The sequence below is a fragment of the Saccostrea cucullata genome, unplaced genomic scaffold, assembly GCF_032062105.1.
Source record: "Saccostrea cucullata isolate Sc308-1 unplaced genomic scaffold, CSIRO_AGI_Scuc_v1 ctg1345, whole genome shotgun sequence".
Taxonomy (NCBI): domain Eukaryota; kingdom Metazoa; phylum Mollusca; class Bivalvia; order Ostreida; family Ostreidae; genus Saccostrea; species Saccostrea cuccullata.
In genome coordinates this window covers 38506-58626 of record NW_026921925.1, presented here as the reverse complement: position 1 = coordinate 58626, position 20121 = coordinate 38506, and the positions used below count along the sequence as shown (strand labels likewise).

General features: G+C 31.5%; 1 protein-coding gene across 1 annotated transcript in view; it reads right to left on the bottom strand.

Moving 5' to 3' along the window:
• Nucleotides 1-2345: 2345 nt before the first annotated feature.
• LOC134260922 (uncharacterized) overlaps nucleotides 2346-20121 on the bottom strand; it is a gene marked incomplete at its 5' end in the record, with an annotated part of 37762 nt that continues 19986 nt past the window's right edge. Inside the window, 4 exons of the mRNA XM_062743450.1 lie at nucleotides 2346-2920; nucleotides 11398-11598; nucleotides 12681-12713; nucleotides 14760-14786. Of these exons, the coding sequence (XP_062599434.1) occupies nucleotides 2346-2920; nucleotides 11398-11598; nucleotides 12681-12713; nucleotides 14760-14786 (836 nt within the window). The remainder of the gene's footprint in view (nucleotides 2921-11397; nucleotides 11599-12680; nucleotides 12714-14759; nucleotides 14787-20121) is intronic.

Sequence of the window (20121 nt, the reverse complement as noted above, 5' to 3'; positions counted from 1 at the left end):
TAAATTCTTTAACTGCAGAGTATTTCTTTTGTTTAAAAAGTTAGAATTCTTTAACTGCAGGGTATTTCTTTTGTTTAAAAAGTTAGAATTCTTTAACTGCAGAGTATTTCTTTTGTTTTAAAAGTTAAAATTCTTTAACTGCAGAGTATTTCTTTTGTTTTAAATGTTAAAATTCTTTAACTGCAGAGTATTTGTTTTGTTTAAAAAGTTAAAATTCTTTAACTGCAGGGTATTTCTTTTGTTTTAAATGTTAAAATTCTTTAACTGCATAGTATTTCTTTTGTTTTAAATGTTAAAATTCTTTAACTGCAGAGTATTTCTTTTGTTTAAAAAGTTAGAATTCCTTAACTGCAGAGTATTTCTTTTGTTTTAAAAGTTAAAATTCTTTAACTGCAGAGTATTTCTTTTGTTTAAAAAGTTAGAATTCTTTAACTGCAGAGTATTTCTTTTGTTTTAAAAGTTAGAATTCTTTAACTGCAGAGTATTTTTTTTTATTTTAAAAGCTAGAATTCTTTAACTGCAGAGTATTTCTTTTGTTTAAAAAGTTAGAATTCTTTAACTGCAGAGTATTTCTTTTGTTTTAAAAGTTAGAATTCTTTAACTGCAGAGTATTTTTTTGTTTTAAAAATTAGAGTTCTTTAAGGGACTCCGACCCTCAGCTAGGAAGGACAACTCTTTAATTTATAATTTAATTCAAAAAGTCTTTAAATTTAGCTTGAAAATTAAATCTTTTCATGCAACAATTTTTATTATATGCCTCTCAATGTACTTCAAGGTTCTTTGCTAAGCTCCATAAGTCACTTCTTATTTCATATCATGTTAATATAAACATTGGTATCTAAAAATGCTTTTTTGGGATAAAAATTTCTACTTTTAATTAGGCCTTTCTGAGAAGTTCAAAGAACCGAGCGCTTTTCAAATATTTATGATTATTTAAAATTTTTTTGATTTGCACCCCTTCCAGTATATTCTGTTACCTTTTAAGTTTTGTAACAGTTGTACAATGTATCCAATTGACAAATCTCATTATTCATCTTTTATTATTCGGAAATGATTCCTTGCCTGTTGAGGTTAAATGCAATAAAATATTTCACTGTTAATTTAAGATTCAGGTAGATTTGGATGTACTTTTCTTTCTCAATATTTATCAATGATGTGCAACTTTAGTTCTTTTAAATGTGAGAAGTTTATCTACTTATAAAATATGGTGATTAGATTTATGCTGAATATGTTTTTTTCTTTTTGGCACACACTGTTTTCATTCATTCAACAATCTTTATAATATATCGTAGGGACATGTTTTTTTTCTCTTCTAAATTGTATGAACTTTTAAGTTTTAACTGAATCAATCGTATGAATTACGTGTATACAAGGAGTAAAGCAAAGCAATTTAATAGTGTTTTATTTTGTGACTGAACTCTGTTTTTATTAATTAATAATTAATAAACTTTGTAATTAAGGTCTAACCATTAGCATCGTTCTTCTTTGTGTCCATCCGGCCCCGAGCGTAAACATTAACAATATTTTAATTATTAATTAATCATTTTAACAACATTAACCAGTATTCTTTTTTCTCTCTCTCTTTTTCTTTTATGTACTTTTTTGTACTTTCTCGTAAATTCTATTAATTTTTGTGTCAGTTTTATATAATTCATTGGTGATAAATGAACCTGTTACTATAATAATGTGTTTTTATTAATCTTGTACCTGTGAAGAGGGCTTACGTGTATAATATAGGCTATGCCTGCTGCCCAATCCGTTTATGTATTTCTTACACAAAAAATACATTGTACGCACATTAATTTGCTAGATTTTTTTCAATGATAAATATTAATCAAACCGTTTTACGTAACATAAGATTATATTTATTGCCATTGTTACATCTGATAAATATGACAAAGGTTAAAGTAATTAACCAAAGACTTAAAATTAAAGTGTAAAAAGGTCAGCTTCATTGTACCGTAGATCAGTAAGATGCATTCAGACTCTCTATTTTCTCTGCGATTTTTAGTTACATATCATGAGTACTCTATAAAATATACTTCTTAAAAAATCCTTGATTTAACAAATTTCAAGAGTGACATACCTTAATGCATATTATCACGCAAACCAATCGATTGATCACTTCATGAAGTCGACAAATAAGACAGTTATTCCTCAAATAAACCGTCATGATATAGTATCATCGATAAAAGAACCAAATTTAAGAACTCATCATTTTATATAACATTTAATAACGCATGGCTCATGTAAATTTGGATGGTATTGGTTGAATTTTAACAAAATTATAAACATTGCACTGTATTAGAATGTATATGTTAAGCAACCTTTCATTAAACAGTCTCTCAAACAATACCATTGACTTGGCTATCCATTTTGGTTATTGACTTTTGATCTTTTGAACATTTTATATTCGTCTTTTCAGTAGTTTGATTCATCGGCTGTTGTAAACTGGACGATGCGTTGTTTAGTTGATTGTCGTTTGGTTTTGGACAATGAAGTTCGTAATTTTCTCTTTGACTTGTAGCAATTTCGGCATTCCCTTCTTCAAACATCGAGCAATTATCAATGTCACGAGCATGGCTTTCGCCCTCATGCACATATGCATTTGAATCGCTCGAATAAGAATCTTTTACCATGGCTATATCCTTTTTTTTAGTCGTTTCATACTTTCTTGATGAGTTATCCGGCATTACTGTGCTTGTGTTTGTTTGTTGTCCACAAAACCTAGAAATGTCATCCACAGCATCTACATTGATGTCGGATAAGTAACACTTTTCAGTCGTATCAGAGAAAACAATATCGGTGAAATCATAAACTCTAATATCTTTAATCCTCGACTTGAGGTTGTATTTAAGCAAACTGCTCGGCTTGATTGTTTTTTCGCAGGGTTGAATGCCGACAATTAGCACCTGTATATCTAGAAATATAAAAAAAAGTTTATTCGTCAAGTAAGCTGCAGTATTCTAAAACGAATTTTTTTCTACTATACATGTATATTTAGCTTGCATTAAAAATTCATATAATTTCTCATCAGATGAGAAAAACTGCCACAAATGTCTGCTAGACAGTTAACTACGTTGATGCAACGGGTATTTAACATTAATAAAATGGATCTGGTGGTGTTTTCAAATGAGAAATCATATATTTGAATATAATATGCAGAAATTTTCAGCCTTTTTGAAAGCATCAATCTTTCACGAGTTCTAACAATCCTGAAAAATCACATATTTTGGTTGGGTCAATTTATTGTGGTTTTGAGGAAAAGTCTAAGTTCATAGGAATTTGATTTCGTAGATAAAGGATACTTAAACAATACATTGTGTATCATTTGACATTTCGAAGAGGACATGAACATGCTGGCCTCTTCATACCTAAAAAAAACAGCGGAAATTAAACCTCAACGATTTTTTTTTTGATTTTACAGTATACATTATTTGCCTGAATTTGACGATAAAATAAGGTACGGGTATCTGGTTTGAAAAGCAATGAAATTGTAATTTACGTTTTCAATATATTTCTTTAGGAGAAATGATTTAGAATTTTCAAAGTTTCTAACCAAAGTAAATTTTTAAATCCCTTTCTCTTCAGGATTCAAAAACATAAAATTAAGTCGCACAGAAATTCAGTTTAAAAATTGCTAGCGAAAAAAAGAATTATTTCAGTTTAAAATTAAGATTAAAGCAAGCAACATTTGTTAATTACAAATAAAGAGAAAAACACTTGTACAAGCACAAAATATTTGAATCTTTTTTAGTATAGACAGAGTTCTAAAAAAAACCCAGGTAAAATTTAACACTCATTTTTGCAATAAAAAGACTTTTTTAGGGGGTCGAATCGATCTAAGAAAATAACGTAAATTACAAAGGAAAATGCCCTATTTATATAAATTATTGAATATTTTTGTTAGCGTGCATGGTTAAGTTCTGATTTTTAAAAAAAAAAAATATTCTCCAATATTTTGTTTGCTTAAAAACATCGACTTCTCCCTAAAATAATGACTTTATTTTTTATGAAAGCCAGGCTGCATGTGGTCGGATTATGTTAGAAGACCTCAAAACAGCCAAAATTAAACCTCAACGAATTTTTTTTGATTTTACAGTATACCTTATTTGCATGAATTTGACGATAAAATAAAGGTACGGGTATCTATGCCAATTATCCCTTTATAAAAGGATGAATTTATTAATGAGTACAATGTAAACTTGGCGACAAGTTACCATAAAAAGTGCATAAACAGTCTTATTTAAAACATATCACATTTACTGAAGATACAATGACCTTATTATCAACATATATTTGCATGTCCACTGCACTCTCACTATGAACAGGTAGTCATCAACTGCGTTCATAGGACTATAGACACAATTGCTTCTCCCATGTGTGCAATGGTTCCATCACACTCGTGTAGAACAAACTCTACTGCATTCTGATAACGTGTTGAGAAGTATATATATGAAATGTTTCGTAAGAGGAATAAATATAAGTTTTTTTATGATATTCTTTAAAAAAAAGAAATTCAGTACATTTAAAATTGCTGATTTATATCTTTAAATATTCAATTTTTACGCAGCACTGTTAAGGCCTACTATAAGAAATCCACGGAAAATAGACGTGTAAAAAAAAGGGGGGGTTAAACCGAATTTATTTTAATTAAGCTGTTTTAGTATCAGAGAACTTAAATACTTATGGAAATAGCATAGTATAACCCACGCTGTACTGTATGAAGTTTGGTCCCATCCATATGGACAGTCACGTGATAAATGCTTAGTTCGTGTACTGAATGTAGGTCATGTACAAATTTCATTATCGCAAGGGCATACCCTGGTTGAAATTAAAAATTAAAGGTATTAATTGTTTCTACATACTTTGTAGTTTCTGAAAAGTGCTGCTGCTTTGAATAGAATTCGCGTTTTAATAGCTAAATTTTCAGGTAAATAAACAAATGTTGAAATATGTTTGACTTTCACCAAATATTATGTGTATTTATAAAATCACGCCCTCGATTTAAGGAAAACAGCAGTACTTTTCAAGTTGAGAAAAATATCCTTTATCAATATTTAAAAAAATGATTTAGATCTTTTAAGTGTACGCCCTTGCGAAAATACGATTTTATGAGGCATCTCAATGTAAAAATGTACGTAACCTGTACATAAAACACGACATAATTAATAAATACATTCTCTTGATAGTTTATGAATAGTTGCACTTAACAAAGGATATACATTGGTATAAATCGACTATTTAAAACCTGTAAATAATATTCTGTTTAATAATGAAACGCATTTTTCATTGTTAAAAAATTTCCCAATCTGCCTCTCACAGCACATGAAATACGTAATTATGTTCCCCAAACGAAGTTGGGGAACATATTGTTTTTACTTTTTTCTGAATTTTCTTCTCCGGTACTTTTTTTGTCCGCGAGTGTTCTCGTAAAATACTCATCCGATCTAGGTAAAACCTTTTTAGGGTCACTGGGTATGTTATGTAGATGTGCGGAACGAAGGTCATTTTGCGCGCACGTGCGTGCATGTGCGCACAGGTGTAACGCCTGAAATGACCAATATGATAGATATAGCCGTAACCTTTTAAATTTTTGATGAAATGCTTTGAAACTCAAAATATAAGGATATATTAGTAGTATAGACATGATGACATGGTCAAAATAGCAAGATCTCACGCGCATGCACGTGCGCTTCGTTTCGATTGGCTGAAACTTAAGTCTTTATATCTTTTTTGTTTTCTGACAAAATCCTTTGAAATTTTGAACATAGTCTTACATTATGAAGACCTAGAGCATGATATATATGAATAATCATGAACGCACACACGTGCACGTGTGCTGCAATCTGATTGGCTAAAAGTTTAAATGCCTAAAACTTTCTTAGTTTTCAATAATACAGGGTGAAATTTCAAATATGAATAGATAGAATGAATGCCTACATTATTCTACCATCAAAAGAAAATGCAAGGATGTCATGCACATGCACGCACACACAATGTGTTAAACGACAGTATACTGAAGTCTTTTGATGTTCATGCAGAATTAAGAACTTCTAAATGCAAAGACATGTAACATACTGAAGCAGATCTTTTTACCCTTGACCTTGATACTTAGGTCAAGGTCACTAGTAAAATAAAATGTTGATATAAGCTATTTACCAAAATGACCTTGACCTATGAACTTGAAATCGACCTTTATTATTGATCTTAACCCCAGGGTAGAAAGAAAAAATACCCACCCCCCCCCCCCCCCCCCCCCCACACACAAAGTAGAGAATCGCTGTAAAGCTCAAATTACACCTCGGACCCACATAACATTTCAAGGAAACTGCAGAAGAGCTCGAGAAAGGAGTATTAAAATATTTGATGTGAGTTTCCAAAGTATATAGAAATTATTAATATAATTAATTACAAATCCTGTCGTGTTTGAAATTAAAGTACAGATGAACAAAGTTGGTATATAAGCCTTTTATGATTACATGTATTTATTCGGATGTCGTAAATAGCATTCAATTCTACTGATTTGAAATAATATTTTAATACCAAGCATCCTTTGTTTATTTAACCTTTGAAATTTAATTGATTTTTTTTAGAATTACGCAATCCCCAGAAATACAAAATCAATATACATGTACGTTCCTTCGTAAAAAAAATTATCAGGTATTTGCATTCATGAAAATATATTAATAAGAAGGAGAAGGTGTTAAATAATATTGGTCACATTAGCTGAGACGAATGTCTTTATAAATATCTCTTGTAAACCCCAGAAAGTAGCCTCCTATGCATTGAAAAAAAATAATAGTTCCGGTCAAAAACCCTTGCATGTATATATTTATTTACATAGTATATAAAATGTACTAGGCACAGGTACCAGAGTTGTCAAAATGACCAGAGAGGAAATATATATATAAAAAAATCTAAACAGATTAAAGGAAAACCCCTTTTCTATGTATGGAACTACAATTGACTAAGTTCATTTTGATTGGTTAGCCATCGGCGTGATATCCTTAGTCGACTTTAACACTGCCTAGTCGTCGGAATAAAACCAACTTTGAGCCCGAGGTTAAAATCAGTATAGACTTTAAATGTGAATAGGTATTTCAAAGAATGATATATACTTGAAATGTGGTAAATTTATATCTGTATTTTTTCTATTATTCGCGGGATAGAAAGATGTGTTAATTGCTTAACCAACATGCCATGATCATCTTGCATATGCAGGAACATGTACTTGTGCGCCCATGCAAAACGTTAAACGATATATAGTTGATATCATTGTAACTTTAAATGAAATCCTTAAATACTTAGTATATTTATAAAAGGTCTTACAGGAAAAGCTAGGGCACGAAAAGGGACATGGGGAGCGTTTGGGGAACATCTGTAACGGTCCCCGTTACAATTAGCCCTAGTTTTTACCAAAATGACGTCCTGTTTACAAGTTCATCGCTATCAGTGCTTTGTTTATAACCAGCTATATGGGATTTAACTAGCAAGTTTTTTTTAATGCATTGATAATTTTTTGTGTTGTTAATTATGCTAGTACAGTTAAAATTTGCAAATTATTTCATTTTCAGGTATTATGAGAAATACATAAAAGTCGTATTTGTATGTGACGTCACAAGTTTTCCCGTATAAATTAGGTCGCGCCCTCTTTTTCAAGCCTTAACAATGCTGCATGTTCAATGCATTTAATTGTATAATAAAACTTTTAAAAAATTGTAGAGAACTGTCATATTTTTATATTTTCTTATCATGCATATTTGTACAAGTAAAGATAACTCTTCACACTTGGGAAATAACATTCAGAGGGAGAAAATTTTGTTATTAAATAGTATATATATTTCAAGAATAAATAGAATAACTAAAAAAAGCATAGAAAAGCATTCTTGAGTAATAATCATTATAAAAGCATTTTCATTTTTCATTTAACTTATCATCATAGTGTTAAATTATTGATTTTTGTCAGAGGGTTTCAATAACGTTGATCGATGACGCCACAACTGCATCAAAAGAAAAATTAAGAGAGTGTAATGACGGCACTGCTTGTATCCAGATATCTGTGTTTGAGAGGGAAATACCTAATAAATTGTTTGTGATTTATTAGAGAAAAGGAGCATTGATCAGGTGTACGGATTTAAGAGCAGTATATTTTTTTCTTTACTGAAGACAAGAAGCCGCGTCCTTATGTACGTCAGGAATTCCTCTGATATTCTTGAAAAAAAATCACAAAAGCAAATACAAGTAATAAACAACGATTATTCAGTGAACATGGCATTATGAAAAGCAATAGCTCTGCTGGCATATTTTCCATGATGGTAGCGTGAGCAATTGCTATTCATAACGCCATGTTCACTGGATAACGTTGTTTATTTCTTAAACAAACCCTATCCATATGCGAAGGGAAAGAAGAATCTTTACCTTAAAAATGTTTGACATTCGTTTTTTCATACTTTGCATATTTCTGATTCAGTAAGTCCTACATAAATGTATAGTACCTTAAAGCAATTATATGAATACTTTATATCATAATTTCTGAGATGTTGATTGACAGTAAATATGCCCTTAATGTGTAAGTGGAGTTTTGTCTCTTTCGGTACATGTAAATGTGCCCCTAACTCTGTCCATAATATTGTTTTTTTTTCACCACAGATAAAAGATACAGGGTGTTTCAGCAAACATGTCCCGACTTTGCTGATAAAATATAGTTAAAAATAGACAATATTAACGAAAGATGTTTTTTTATTCTTTTTTTTTGTGTTAAAAATGAAAATCACATAATCAAACAATTTCATGTTTTATGTGTTTATGCTTTCTTTCTATTTTCAATTCATTTTCGATCAGGAAGTCAGATTAAGACGTGTATTATATATTTTATCCCGCTTCAGAAAAAATTGTCGATTACTGATTGGATGAAAGCTAATCACGTGACGCCCCGAATTTTTCCGTATTACGTCTCCGTCGAGGCGTAATATGAAAATCGGGCACACGATTCCGTTCGAACCGTTGTTATTGTAAATAAAATGGCGGCTAAGAAACTGTTTTACATGGTTACATGTAACACCGTTTAACACCGTTATTTTTTTTTCACTTTGAAGTGGTTTTATATCCTGCATATATACATAGATAGATAAAAAATATTTCAATATAATCCATATTTTGCAAGCTGATATTTTACAGAATAAATGCTGAATATTAGGAGCCTCTTAATATTCAAGTATAGCTCTTTTTAAATTTTCACCACTAAAGAATAGATGCACTTTAGTACGTCATTTGAAATCTTTTCGGCTACCCATTACAATCTTTAAATTTCAATATTTTGCATAATTAATCTTTGATTATTGGGTAAGCACATGCTCTTGATATTTATGCCTTGACATTTTTGTCATACATACATTATATATTTCTATCATTATAGATAATATCATTGAAAAGAACATACATAAAGCTTTAAATTCCGGTAATTTGAAGGGGACCACAATCGAATCTACGGTACCCAAAAATAGGCGGAGACATTTAAATCGAATGGATGTGGAATGTAAACAATAACACATATGATTTGTTTGCAGTCAGATGCTTCAGTACGAATTTAATTGGTGAAAAGGGAGAGTGTGTAGTTTCGTGGTCCACAAATAATAGATGATTCTAGTGTTTAAGGATGAGGTAGATGTATCGTCCCGAAGACCATAATACTGATCCTGTATTTACTAATCTACAATGTAACTACCAATACCAGACTTCTTTTAAAACACTTTTACTGAAAAATACACAGTAAAATTAGACAATATAATCATCTTTGAACCTTATTAAGATTTGAGCAAACAATTCCCATAGTTTCGAATTCAATTTGGAAGTACAATAGCTACTGTTCGAATAGAAACCTCTAATGACAAACACAAAGAAACGTTCAACAGCTATTCAATGAAAGATTTGGCATATCGTAACGTGGACTGTCACGTGAGTAAAATGATTATAAAAACAATCGTTGACAAAAGGGACCCTATTAATTTAGTGGCTAATTTGACGGTAGTTTGGAGACTTATTTAAAAAAACTAGATATGAGCCGCAAATTGGCCAACATTACCCTTTTGATATGAATGAAGAACGAGGGCGCTTTTGTTTGGCATTCAGCAACTGAATTGAAAACTGAAAATTTTATCGACATATTTTAATATTTTTTTTTAATTTATCGGGTTTCTGTGCAACAGGAAAGGACATTTTTTTCCGAAATTGAGCTTTGATTTGCTAAAAAAAAAAGAAAAAAAAAAAAGCTTGAAAATTGGCCAGATCAGACATTTGGTACATAGTGGTACATATTTAAACACTTTTTTTCTAAAAATGTTCTATCTCTGGGCCTTTTCTCCATGATTTTTAAAGATTATTTGTCTGATTCGTTTCTTTGAATTAAAATAATTCAAAGAAAGGAATACACATTTTTAAAAAATGGAGTGAAGACCCAGAGACCACGAAAAATGAACTTTTCCCAAAAAATTCCAACTGTGTGAATGTGGTGCTTCTTTGACCTTTTAAAATCTTCTGTATATGTTTAGCGGCGATAGCTCAGACAAATAGGCTACCTGTTCAGTGCGTTCGAAACGAAAAGATTTTGATTCGAGCCTTGCATGGGGCATTTTTTTTTTCAAGCAAACAACCATTTATTTTGTCAGTTTCGTTTTTATGTACTGATGTATTAGAATTTTGAATTATATAAATTTTGATTCAGTTTGCTTCCCGAGCGAAATCAATTCCAATCTTTTATTCTATAATGTACATGTACACGTATCATGTAAACGTATCTATGATGTTATTGTGTTCTGATATTAATACTTTAGGTGTTTATTTTTGTGAAGCATTACTATGTTGTAGTACTGCCTAGGAAAAACGGAAAAAAACATAAATCACAAACTTTTTAATTCTTTCAAACTAAAGAAAAAAATCCCTTTGGAAGTGTTGGTAAAATCTGATCAGCTATCTTCAGCCAACCAAATAAAGAACATTTAAACCATAAATGCTTCGTACAACCGATTCCTGCAGATCACAAGCCAAATGCACCCATCATCTTTTTTAAATCAAAATAAACATTCTGTGCAAATGAGACCAATGGTCAAGTTGCGGTTCGATGTCAACACTGTCGCTGAAAACTGGTATGCATATGATTGACAATAGAAATGTGACAAAATGTTAAACCCCAGTCTCAAAAGCAAGTGTCGCCCGGCATTATTCGCAAAACACCTGGAGCCAACTAACATACATGTCGCTTAAGTGCACTTTTCCTTTTTTCTATAGTTAATATTCTGAAACGTATAAAGAAGTGTTTAACAACGGGTACAAATATATGTATATGTACCTTCTGGCTATCAACAAATAATATTAAAGTTAATTTTTCAAAAATATTACCTGAAATGAAAAGCTTTTGCAAGGTCAAATTAACATCCTCTGGAGCTCTAGATGAATGAAGGCAGATAACAATGCATGGATCATGAACCTGTGTTATTTTTTGCCCATTGTCTAGCCAATTCCGTTCTGCTTTTGGAAGATACTCGGAGATAAATTGATCGAATATTGGTTGACACAGTTCGGGACGGTAAGGACTTACGACTAATATTATATAAGATAAAAAAATGTGAAATATTTTGATCATAAAATATGTATCAAATTTGTATTAAATATAGATGAAAAGACAAGTTTTACCTGGCAATGACATTTGATGTAAAAATTATAATTATCATACTATTTTCTATTTTTAATTTGGATGTTTTTTTTATTTTAATTTGAATCGTATTCCCAATTTATTTTCTTCATATCACATTTTCCCGCTTTTAAAGTAAACATTTATGTCTTTAATTAAAAAATGTATAACTGTTTCTAAATATGACTTCATTGATAAGCTTATGTCGTCTGCAAAAAAATGCACGTGTATCACAACAAAAAGCTTGACTTTTTTATTATTATTCAATGGGATGCCCCCCCCCCCCCCCCTGTAGGGATCCGGGTTATAATAGGTCCTCAGCACCGCCTTGCTTGTTGTAAAAGGCGACTAAATGGGGCGGGCCTTCGGATGAGACCGTATAAACCAAGGCCCCGTGTCACAGCAGGTTTCGCAAGATAAAGATCCCTCCTTGCTCAAAGGCCGTATCTGCCGAGCATAGGCCTAAATTTGCAGCCCTTCACCGGCAATTGTGACGTCTCCATATCAGTGAAATATCCTGGAGAGGGACGTTAAACAGTATATAAACAATCAATCAATGGGATGGCACATGTGCTTCATCTGCAATTATATCTCAATGTTTGTTTGACCGTTACAAAAGCGCCAAATATCTGTTCTTTTCCGATCATAACAAGGAGTACCTGGTTGCACAACTGGTGGGCACAGGAATGCTGATTCCTCCATTGCACCTGATCCCACTTCTAGTGTTTAAGTGGTCGGTATTTGCTCTGTTTGTATTGATTGGAGCTAGACATTCTGATCGTTATTTCGATATATTTTGATCACAAAGTTACATGGCTAAATATCCATAAAAATCAAAACTCATTTTGCTTCTGAACAAACGTAGATCAAATCGATATAGAGTGAAGCGAAAAAAAAAAGCGTTTGTCTTCATATATTTCTCTGAAGATTTTCATAATAATTTTAAAGAATGAATATTGTCTCATAAAATTAAATTGTATCTAATTCTTACCATTAAACCGTCGCAAATTTCTCGCTTGATATTCTAAAACAGAAGGATATACTTAATATTTTAAACATGTCAATTGAAAAATTTTCAAAGCAATTTTTGCTTTATATAATTTATGCTTTATTCTAGCGAAGCTAAAACAAGCATTCTCTAGATATCAAGACTTAATGATTTTAAACCAATATTAGTCAGATAAATAAGAAAGAAAAATATATCAAGGCATGATAATTCAAGGACAGTTCACATAGACAGAAACGGATGTCTTGCTTGGTATACATTTCTGAGCGTACTTTTGTTATAAATCCCATTATTGTAAAAAAAATAAACACCTACACGAAAGAACGTATTTATTTTTATCATTAAAGCATGAACGTATTTGAAATTTTCAATTCTTGACAAAGAAATTGTTGGTTAATTCGTAAACAGTTTAAGGTGGAATGCCATACGAACTTTTTATTTTATAGATCTTTGAGTTATCCTCTCAGCATTGAAAGCCCGATGTTAGCTCTCAATTATTTTATATTAATTTTTTGTGTTTTTTTCAAAGAAAATGAAGAAAAAATATTTATATTCAAATAAGATGTTTTCGAGTTAAATGTTTGCTGTAAACGAATGCACCATATGAATACTTAATAAAATATGTAAAGAAAGGCTGGTTAGACCTTTTATTTTTTTTTATAAAAAAATATTTATGACAATAAAACACATTATCTATAAATATTTTTTAAACCTATGGTTAAAAACACTATGAAACTAGTCACAACTGAGGAGAACGTGTTTGTCAATCATATTTTAAAAAAGAATTGAAATGAAATTGAGGAATTTTAGAGAAATTAATTTTGTTTTAATTTTTGGACCTAATTTAAACTGATCCCGATCAAAATTAACGCAAGATGAAGAAATGCTAATTTATTGCCTCTTTCAAGTATTTGCAATGAAGAAATCTATTTGATTGTCAAGTTCAATTATGTTTTAAGCCAAATTACACCTAATCAGACTACTGTTTTTGAGGAAATGTTATTTATTACCATTAATTGTACAATTATGGTTGGGATCGATTGAATTTTATTTGGGATTGGCCACGATTAAAGAAATTAATTTCTCTAAAAATTGGCGATTTTGTTTCAATTTCATTTATAAACATGATATATGTTCTTCCCAGTTTTGACTAGTTTTAAGAAGATTTTAACCACAAGTTTAAAAAATATGCACAAATTATGTGTTTTTTATTTTCATAAATATTTTTATCAAAAAAAAATTAAAATCTATTAGGCTTTTCTTTATATATTTTTTTTAGGTATTCACGTGATCCATTCATTTACAGCAAATTTTTTACAAGATAGTATCTAATTTTGATGTAGATAATTTTTTTTAATTTTTTTTTTTCATTAAGAGCTAATCTCCACCTTTCAATGCTGAAAGCATTGTTGGAAAAGGTTTACTTAGAGATCTATAAAATAAAAAAAAGTTGGTGTGGCATTCCTCCTTAAAAGGGTCAAAATTTAGAGACCCAACCACTTAACTGTTGTCATTATTCCATAAAAATATATTGGATTCTGTAAAAAAATTGCGCAATGCGATGGGATTTGAAATGTGCGGAAGCTCTTTTACGATTTAAATATTTATCTAAACATTTCATTTATTAAAATGTACATATAAGTTGTCCTTGCAGAAAACGACAGTGTCCCTTCGCTCAACTCCCGGTTACGCAAATTACTATTACATTTGCTTTTATTTCTCTGGTACTATGAAAAAGATTGAAAGCTTTCATGAATGGTTTTATTTTGCTATTGATTACTGATACTTAACCATTAACTTTTAATTCGAATAGCCCTTGTTTAGCAGCTTCTCACAATGAATGTGATGACAAGTTTTCAAATCAACTGTAATCAATTCATTTCAAATTCATTCAGGAGAGAATAACAAGTTTAATGTCAAATGATTTCTATATTTTATATCATAGAGCCCAGGACATTATTTATTGAACAGTCCACCTAACTTTCATATTTTCATTGAAACATCGATACATTGTACAGAGCCTTGGATATCTAAAGCTTGAGAAAATGTATAAGGTATTCTTACCTTTGATACGGCCTTGGAGCATTGAATCTACAATATAAATAAAAAGCCCATAATACCTATTACTTAATAAGGAAAAACAGTTTTAGATTTTAAGAAGACGATAACAAGTATATTCCCTCTTATTCTTAGATGGAAGGGGACAAATTTGCATTTTCTTGTTTTTATAATACAGATAATATAATTTACATGTAACATAATAGACATCTATGATACGTGGAAAAATACGAGAACAGTATTCAAGCTCAAAAGTCCATCTAACATTAACAAAAGAGGAGCATGGCCTTCAGAGACCTCCAAAAAATCAAGATGGGATCAGATTCCATGGGGGAGTGAACATCCTTTTAACGACCTTTTACACCCGTTATTTGCCCCTTGTTAGGATCGGCCAAAAAAAACCCGGAAAATTCGTGAACAACTCGGTGTGTAAATAATAGGCCTACAGTGCAGGGAACTAATTGTGTTACATAAACCAGCATAGCATAAGCATTAGTAGCATCAGGATAGAGCTAACATCAGCATCAGCATTTAAAAAAACAGCATAACTAGGATCAGCATCAGCAAGCAAAGGATAGACATAGCATTCATCTATTTTAAAACCAGCATTGACCTACTTAAAATCAGGATTATGCTGGTTTACTAATATCGAGCGCAGCGAGCGTCGCGAAGCTACACTTGTAATTGCGAGCTCTAACGACAAAGCCTGGGCAAAGAGAAAATTCGGACTACTGCATATTCATTCCATAGAATTTTTTCGCAGTAATTTTGACCCACAATGCATCGCTTTGTACAAAAACGCTAAAGCCACGTTCTCGCGAGAATAACAACAAAACTTAAAAGAAAAATAACCTTGCCTTGATTTAATGAATTTGTTGCAGAAAAATAGTCAATAAAACGGTTCTTCATTTAAAGTCAGCTCGGTTCAGGCTTTGGTTTGAAATCCAACATGCATACGACGTTATATGACGTCAGGGTCTTACCCAGCAGGCACGCAACGTTGTTTCAACGTTGAAAGGAGGTGGAATATAGGTTGCAATGTTGATCAACTATATTTTAACTTTGTTTCAACGTTGAGGTTTCAACGTTGAATCCTCGACATTTTTTCAACGTTGAAACAACGTTGAACCTGCAACATATTTTCAAGGTTGAATGTTCGTCGATTTTTCAAGGTTGAAACAACGTTGAAGCTGCAACATATTCTCAACATTTGATGTTCTTTGATATTTAAACGTTGAATGCTCGTCGATATTCAATGTTAAAACAATGCTGAAGCTGCAACAAATTCTCAACGTTTGATGTTTGTTGACAATTCAACGTTGAAACAACGTTGAAGATTCAACATGTTTACAAAGTTCGCAGCTAGAAAAGGCTGTCCGTAAAATATCAAACTATTCAAATTGTAGTAACTTCTCTGAACTACCTAGATATGACGCCATAATAGAATATGACGTCAAGTCACTGCATACTTGAGCTGACAGGACGGGGAAATTGTCATAATTTTTTCATAACATGAAGATTTATTTTGTGAACTTGTTGTTTTAATAGTGTAAGGATAGATTTTTAAGTTCGAGTGTGCTGATATGATGTTGAACATTTGAAATCTAATACCTCTATTCCTATCGTTTGTCCGATATGCATATATTCAAACAAAAGCGAAAAATTATGTGTGAAGCGCTCCCTTTAACCTTCCTTAGAAGACTAAGACTTTATGAATCGTGTTTATATTGGACTGGCACAAGTGATAAACAAGGACAAATTGAAGATATTCTGTGTGAAGAAAAGTATATCTTCTAACTGAATTTTGCTGGGGGATTGTGTGTAGTTTATCTGCTTTTGTATTAATCGCGATAAAGAGTGGGAAATACCCCTTCTTACGCTGGTAAGTTGAATTTCTCGTAAGATATTTTCTTAACGATTAAAAAACAAATCTGCCCCAAGCACTTTCTATGTCCCAAACATCAATATGAATTGATCTATGTAACAAACTTTGCACAATATTTTTGTTTTGCACTTGTGCCGAAGCGAATTTTGTGCAACAAGTAGGAATATCATAAATCTACGTCACGTAATCAACACAGTCATGTTACATGTACATCATAATGATGCTCTAAAATAAAACCTGATTAAACTATTATCTCAAGTTGACTGCAATTTCAAACAAGGATTACATATTAAATTTAGAATCTAGCTCTAAATAAAATGTATATTTTTCAGGCATTTTAGCCTTCGGACAGCATTATCATAACTGCGTTGACTGTTTGTTGATTTCAACATTGAAACAACGTGGAAGATGCAACACATTTCCAACTTTAGGAAAGTTTGGAAACTTAAACGTTGAAATAACGGGTAATGATTAAAATTAGAATAAAATATTAAAATTCAAAATTTTTTAATCTTAAAATTAGACTCATATAGATCCGTGTCGTATACTCTTGCGCAGATTGTTATACAGAGCGAATCTAAGAAGTCTTATTTTATTAGATTGCGCTTTTGTTGTGCGCATTAATTCGATAATTTTTCTTTTCACAAAGTATATTAGAGAAAAATTCGAATAACACATAACAATTTTCACACTGACAATTAACCCCGGTCAAGTAGCATTACTAAATGCCTGCTGGGTTAGACGAATGTCACGTGCAGTTTGACGAGCCCGATCTAAATGAAAAATGGATATAATATGTCACGCAATTAGTAAAGCTAAATCTTTGGCTATCTACATTGACGAAATTGACCGGGATAAACCTCAGGTTACTTCACGAAAGACAGTAGTAGAGTGTCAGATTTAAATTAAGGGTATAACAAAACAGTTATTGACTGTGTTCACGGGCAAAATTTGTTTTATTGACCCTTGAACCATACTGTTTTCTTTCGGTCAAATGTCTCAGTCGAAAACAATAAATATTTATCAATAGTTTCTCAGGCATGATCACTTCAGGTCCAAAACAGCAGCATTAATCAATTTTATTGATATTTCGAAAAAAAAATATGAAAACATTTTCTATTTTCCAAGTTTTCCCTTTTCAAAACAATTTAATACTAATAGATATTTTTTTAGAAAAACAATAATTTAGTTTATTCAATCCTTTGATAATTATAACTCTAAAGCAAATGTTTGGACTGATTGATTGTTGTTGTTGTTTCACGCCGAGGAGTCGGCAATATTTCAGCCATATTTCGTTGTTAAGTTTGGTACAAATTGTAATATTTACATTCGCTGTGTTTTTCTACTAAGCCAACTGTGAAACTGATTTGAAAACCATTTTCGTGTATACTCACACGAAGAAATATACATGGAGAAACGTGCCTTAACGTGACGTCACAATGAGTCTGCAGCGACGTTATTAAAATTCAACGATAAAGGGCTGTGAGAAATCTAAATATTGAGTATATCTTAGTTGCTCCCTAACATGTAAAATGTAAATATAAGGAATGTTTTTAAGGTTAGTATGAATTATTGGTGTGTGAATCACATAGACTTGCACGTAGGCGTATTTTTCATGAAGCGCTATCGCGCTTCATGAAATTTGCCTACGTAACAAGTCTGTGTAATTTACACACCAATAACTCACACAAAACTTAAAAACATTCCTTAAATAAATACATTAAGAGGACACACGAAGTAAGAATAAGTTTATATTACTTTTTTGTTGAAAGACTAATGTAAAAAAAAAAAGGTTACCTGCTTCAAAAATAAATAAATGAAAAAAAAAAACTGCTTGCCATATTGATATTTGGGGTCCGAAAAATGCAGAATGCCCTCAGAATCAGTCAATAAATTTATATTGATGGATATCTAACACCAGCTCTTGATGTTTAACGTAATGATTTCAGCGCCAGCTGTTTCATAACCAACCTCCCTTATTTTTGTAAAGATATATCTCCAGGCTTATTTGATACCCAACAGTTCTACCTCTGAACAATTCATCAAAAGAAGCAGAAACTGACACACAAGTTTACTACATTTGTTAAAAGATATGAAGAAAATCGTTTTCAGTTAACTTTTCGCAATTTTTTTTTTCATTCAATGATTTTTTTAAATATAATCTAACCTTTGTGTTGAGTGTTTACTCACATCGTCAGTTCATGATTTTCATATTGATTTATCTACTGATTCAATTTACAGGAGAATGAACATACAGCGAGTGTCATCGGATGACAGGGATGCATATCTTTTTTAGCCAGATGTTTCCACTGATATCTGATGTCCATGTATGACAAGAGGCTCATGGGCCACATTGCTCACCTTAGCATATGGGCTAGTTTAAAAACACAAATCAGCTTAGATTGAAAAACTTACTTTTTATGGGAGGGGATTTGTAAGACTTGAAAATGTAACTATATATAAATATATATATATATATATATATATATATATATATATATATATATATATATATATATATTAAAAGATATATATATATATATATATATATTAAAAAAAGGTAAAAAGAAAACACAAAAATCCTCAGTTAAGCTTTAGCGCTTTCATATTCAATCTTCAGAAGCTTACAATAGTATCATAGTAACAGTGATTATGACGTCATGTTAAGCGGAACGTTAAAAGTCTATTATGACGTCATAGATACAATATGACAAAAGTACGGGGAAATCACAAGTAATTTATAAAACACTATTAAGTTTTGGCTGAAAAATACTAATAAAATGTCTTTCTTTTTCCCGTCTCTGGATATCAGTGGCACAACTGAGTTTATAGAAAGGGAAAATTTTGAATTGTTTTTTACCACACGCCTCCAGGTGCGAACTTAATTGAATTTGATGTATTCGGGTGTACTAATGTGTTGCTTATGTACACGTACACGGGCACGGAGAGTGTTGCCGGTTTCACCAATATAATATTCCTTGCATCCCGGACATGTGATGACATAAATGACATTTTTTGTATCGCATGACATGTTTTCTTTAACTCTAAATTCACGCCCATTGAAATTATAGCTGGTCCCTTCTGTAATGTATTCACATGTACCGCATCGAGGGTTCCTACACTTAGAGACTGTATAAGTATGGTCGTTGAATTTGGAAGAACAAAGTATTCTCCTTAGGTTTTTGGGTTGGCGTTTACTGTTGATAAAACGACAATTCTTGTATACGTTTTTCGTTTGTTCGTCCTCTCTAAGTACGTTGTTCAATTCATGAATAATTGAACTCACGTTTTGATTTCTCGGGTTATGCGTGTGCACAAATGGAATTATTTCAACGTCATTCGCACGTCGTATGTTTAAAAGTAACTGACTTCTATCGCACTCCTTGGCTTTCTTTATACCATTATCTACAAGTTGTTCTGGATATTTTTGGTTTAATAAATACAATTTTAATTCCTCCAGTCGAATATCCCTGATATTGGTAT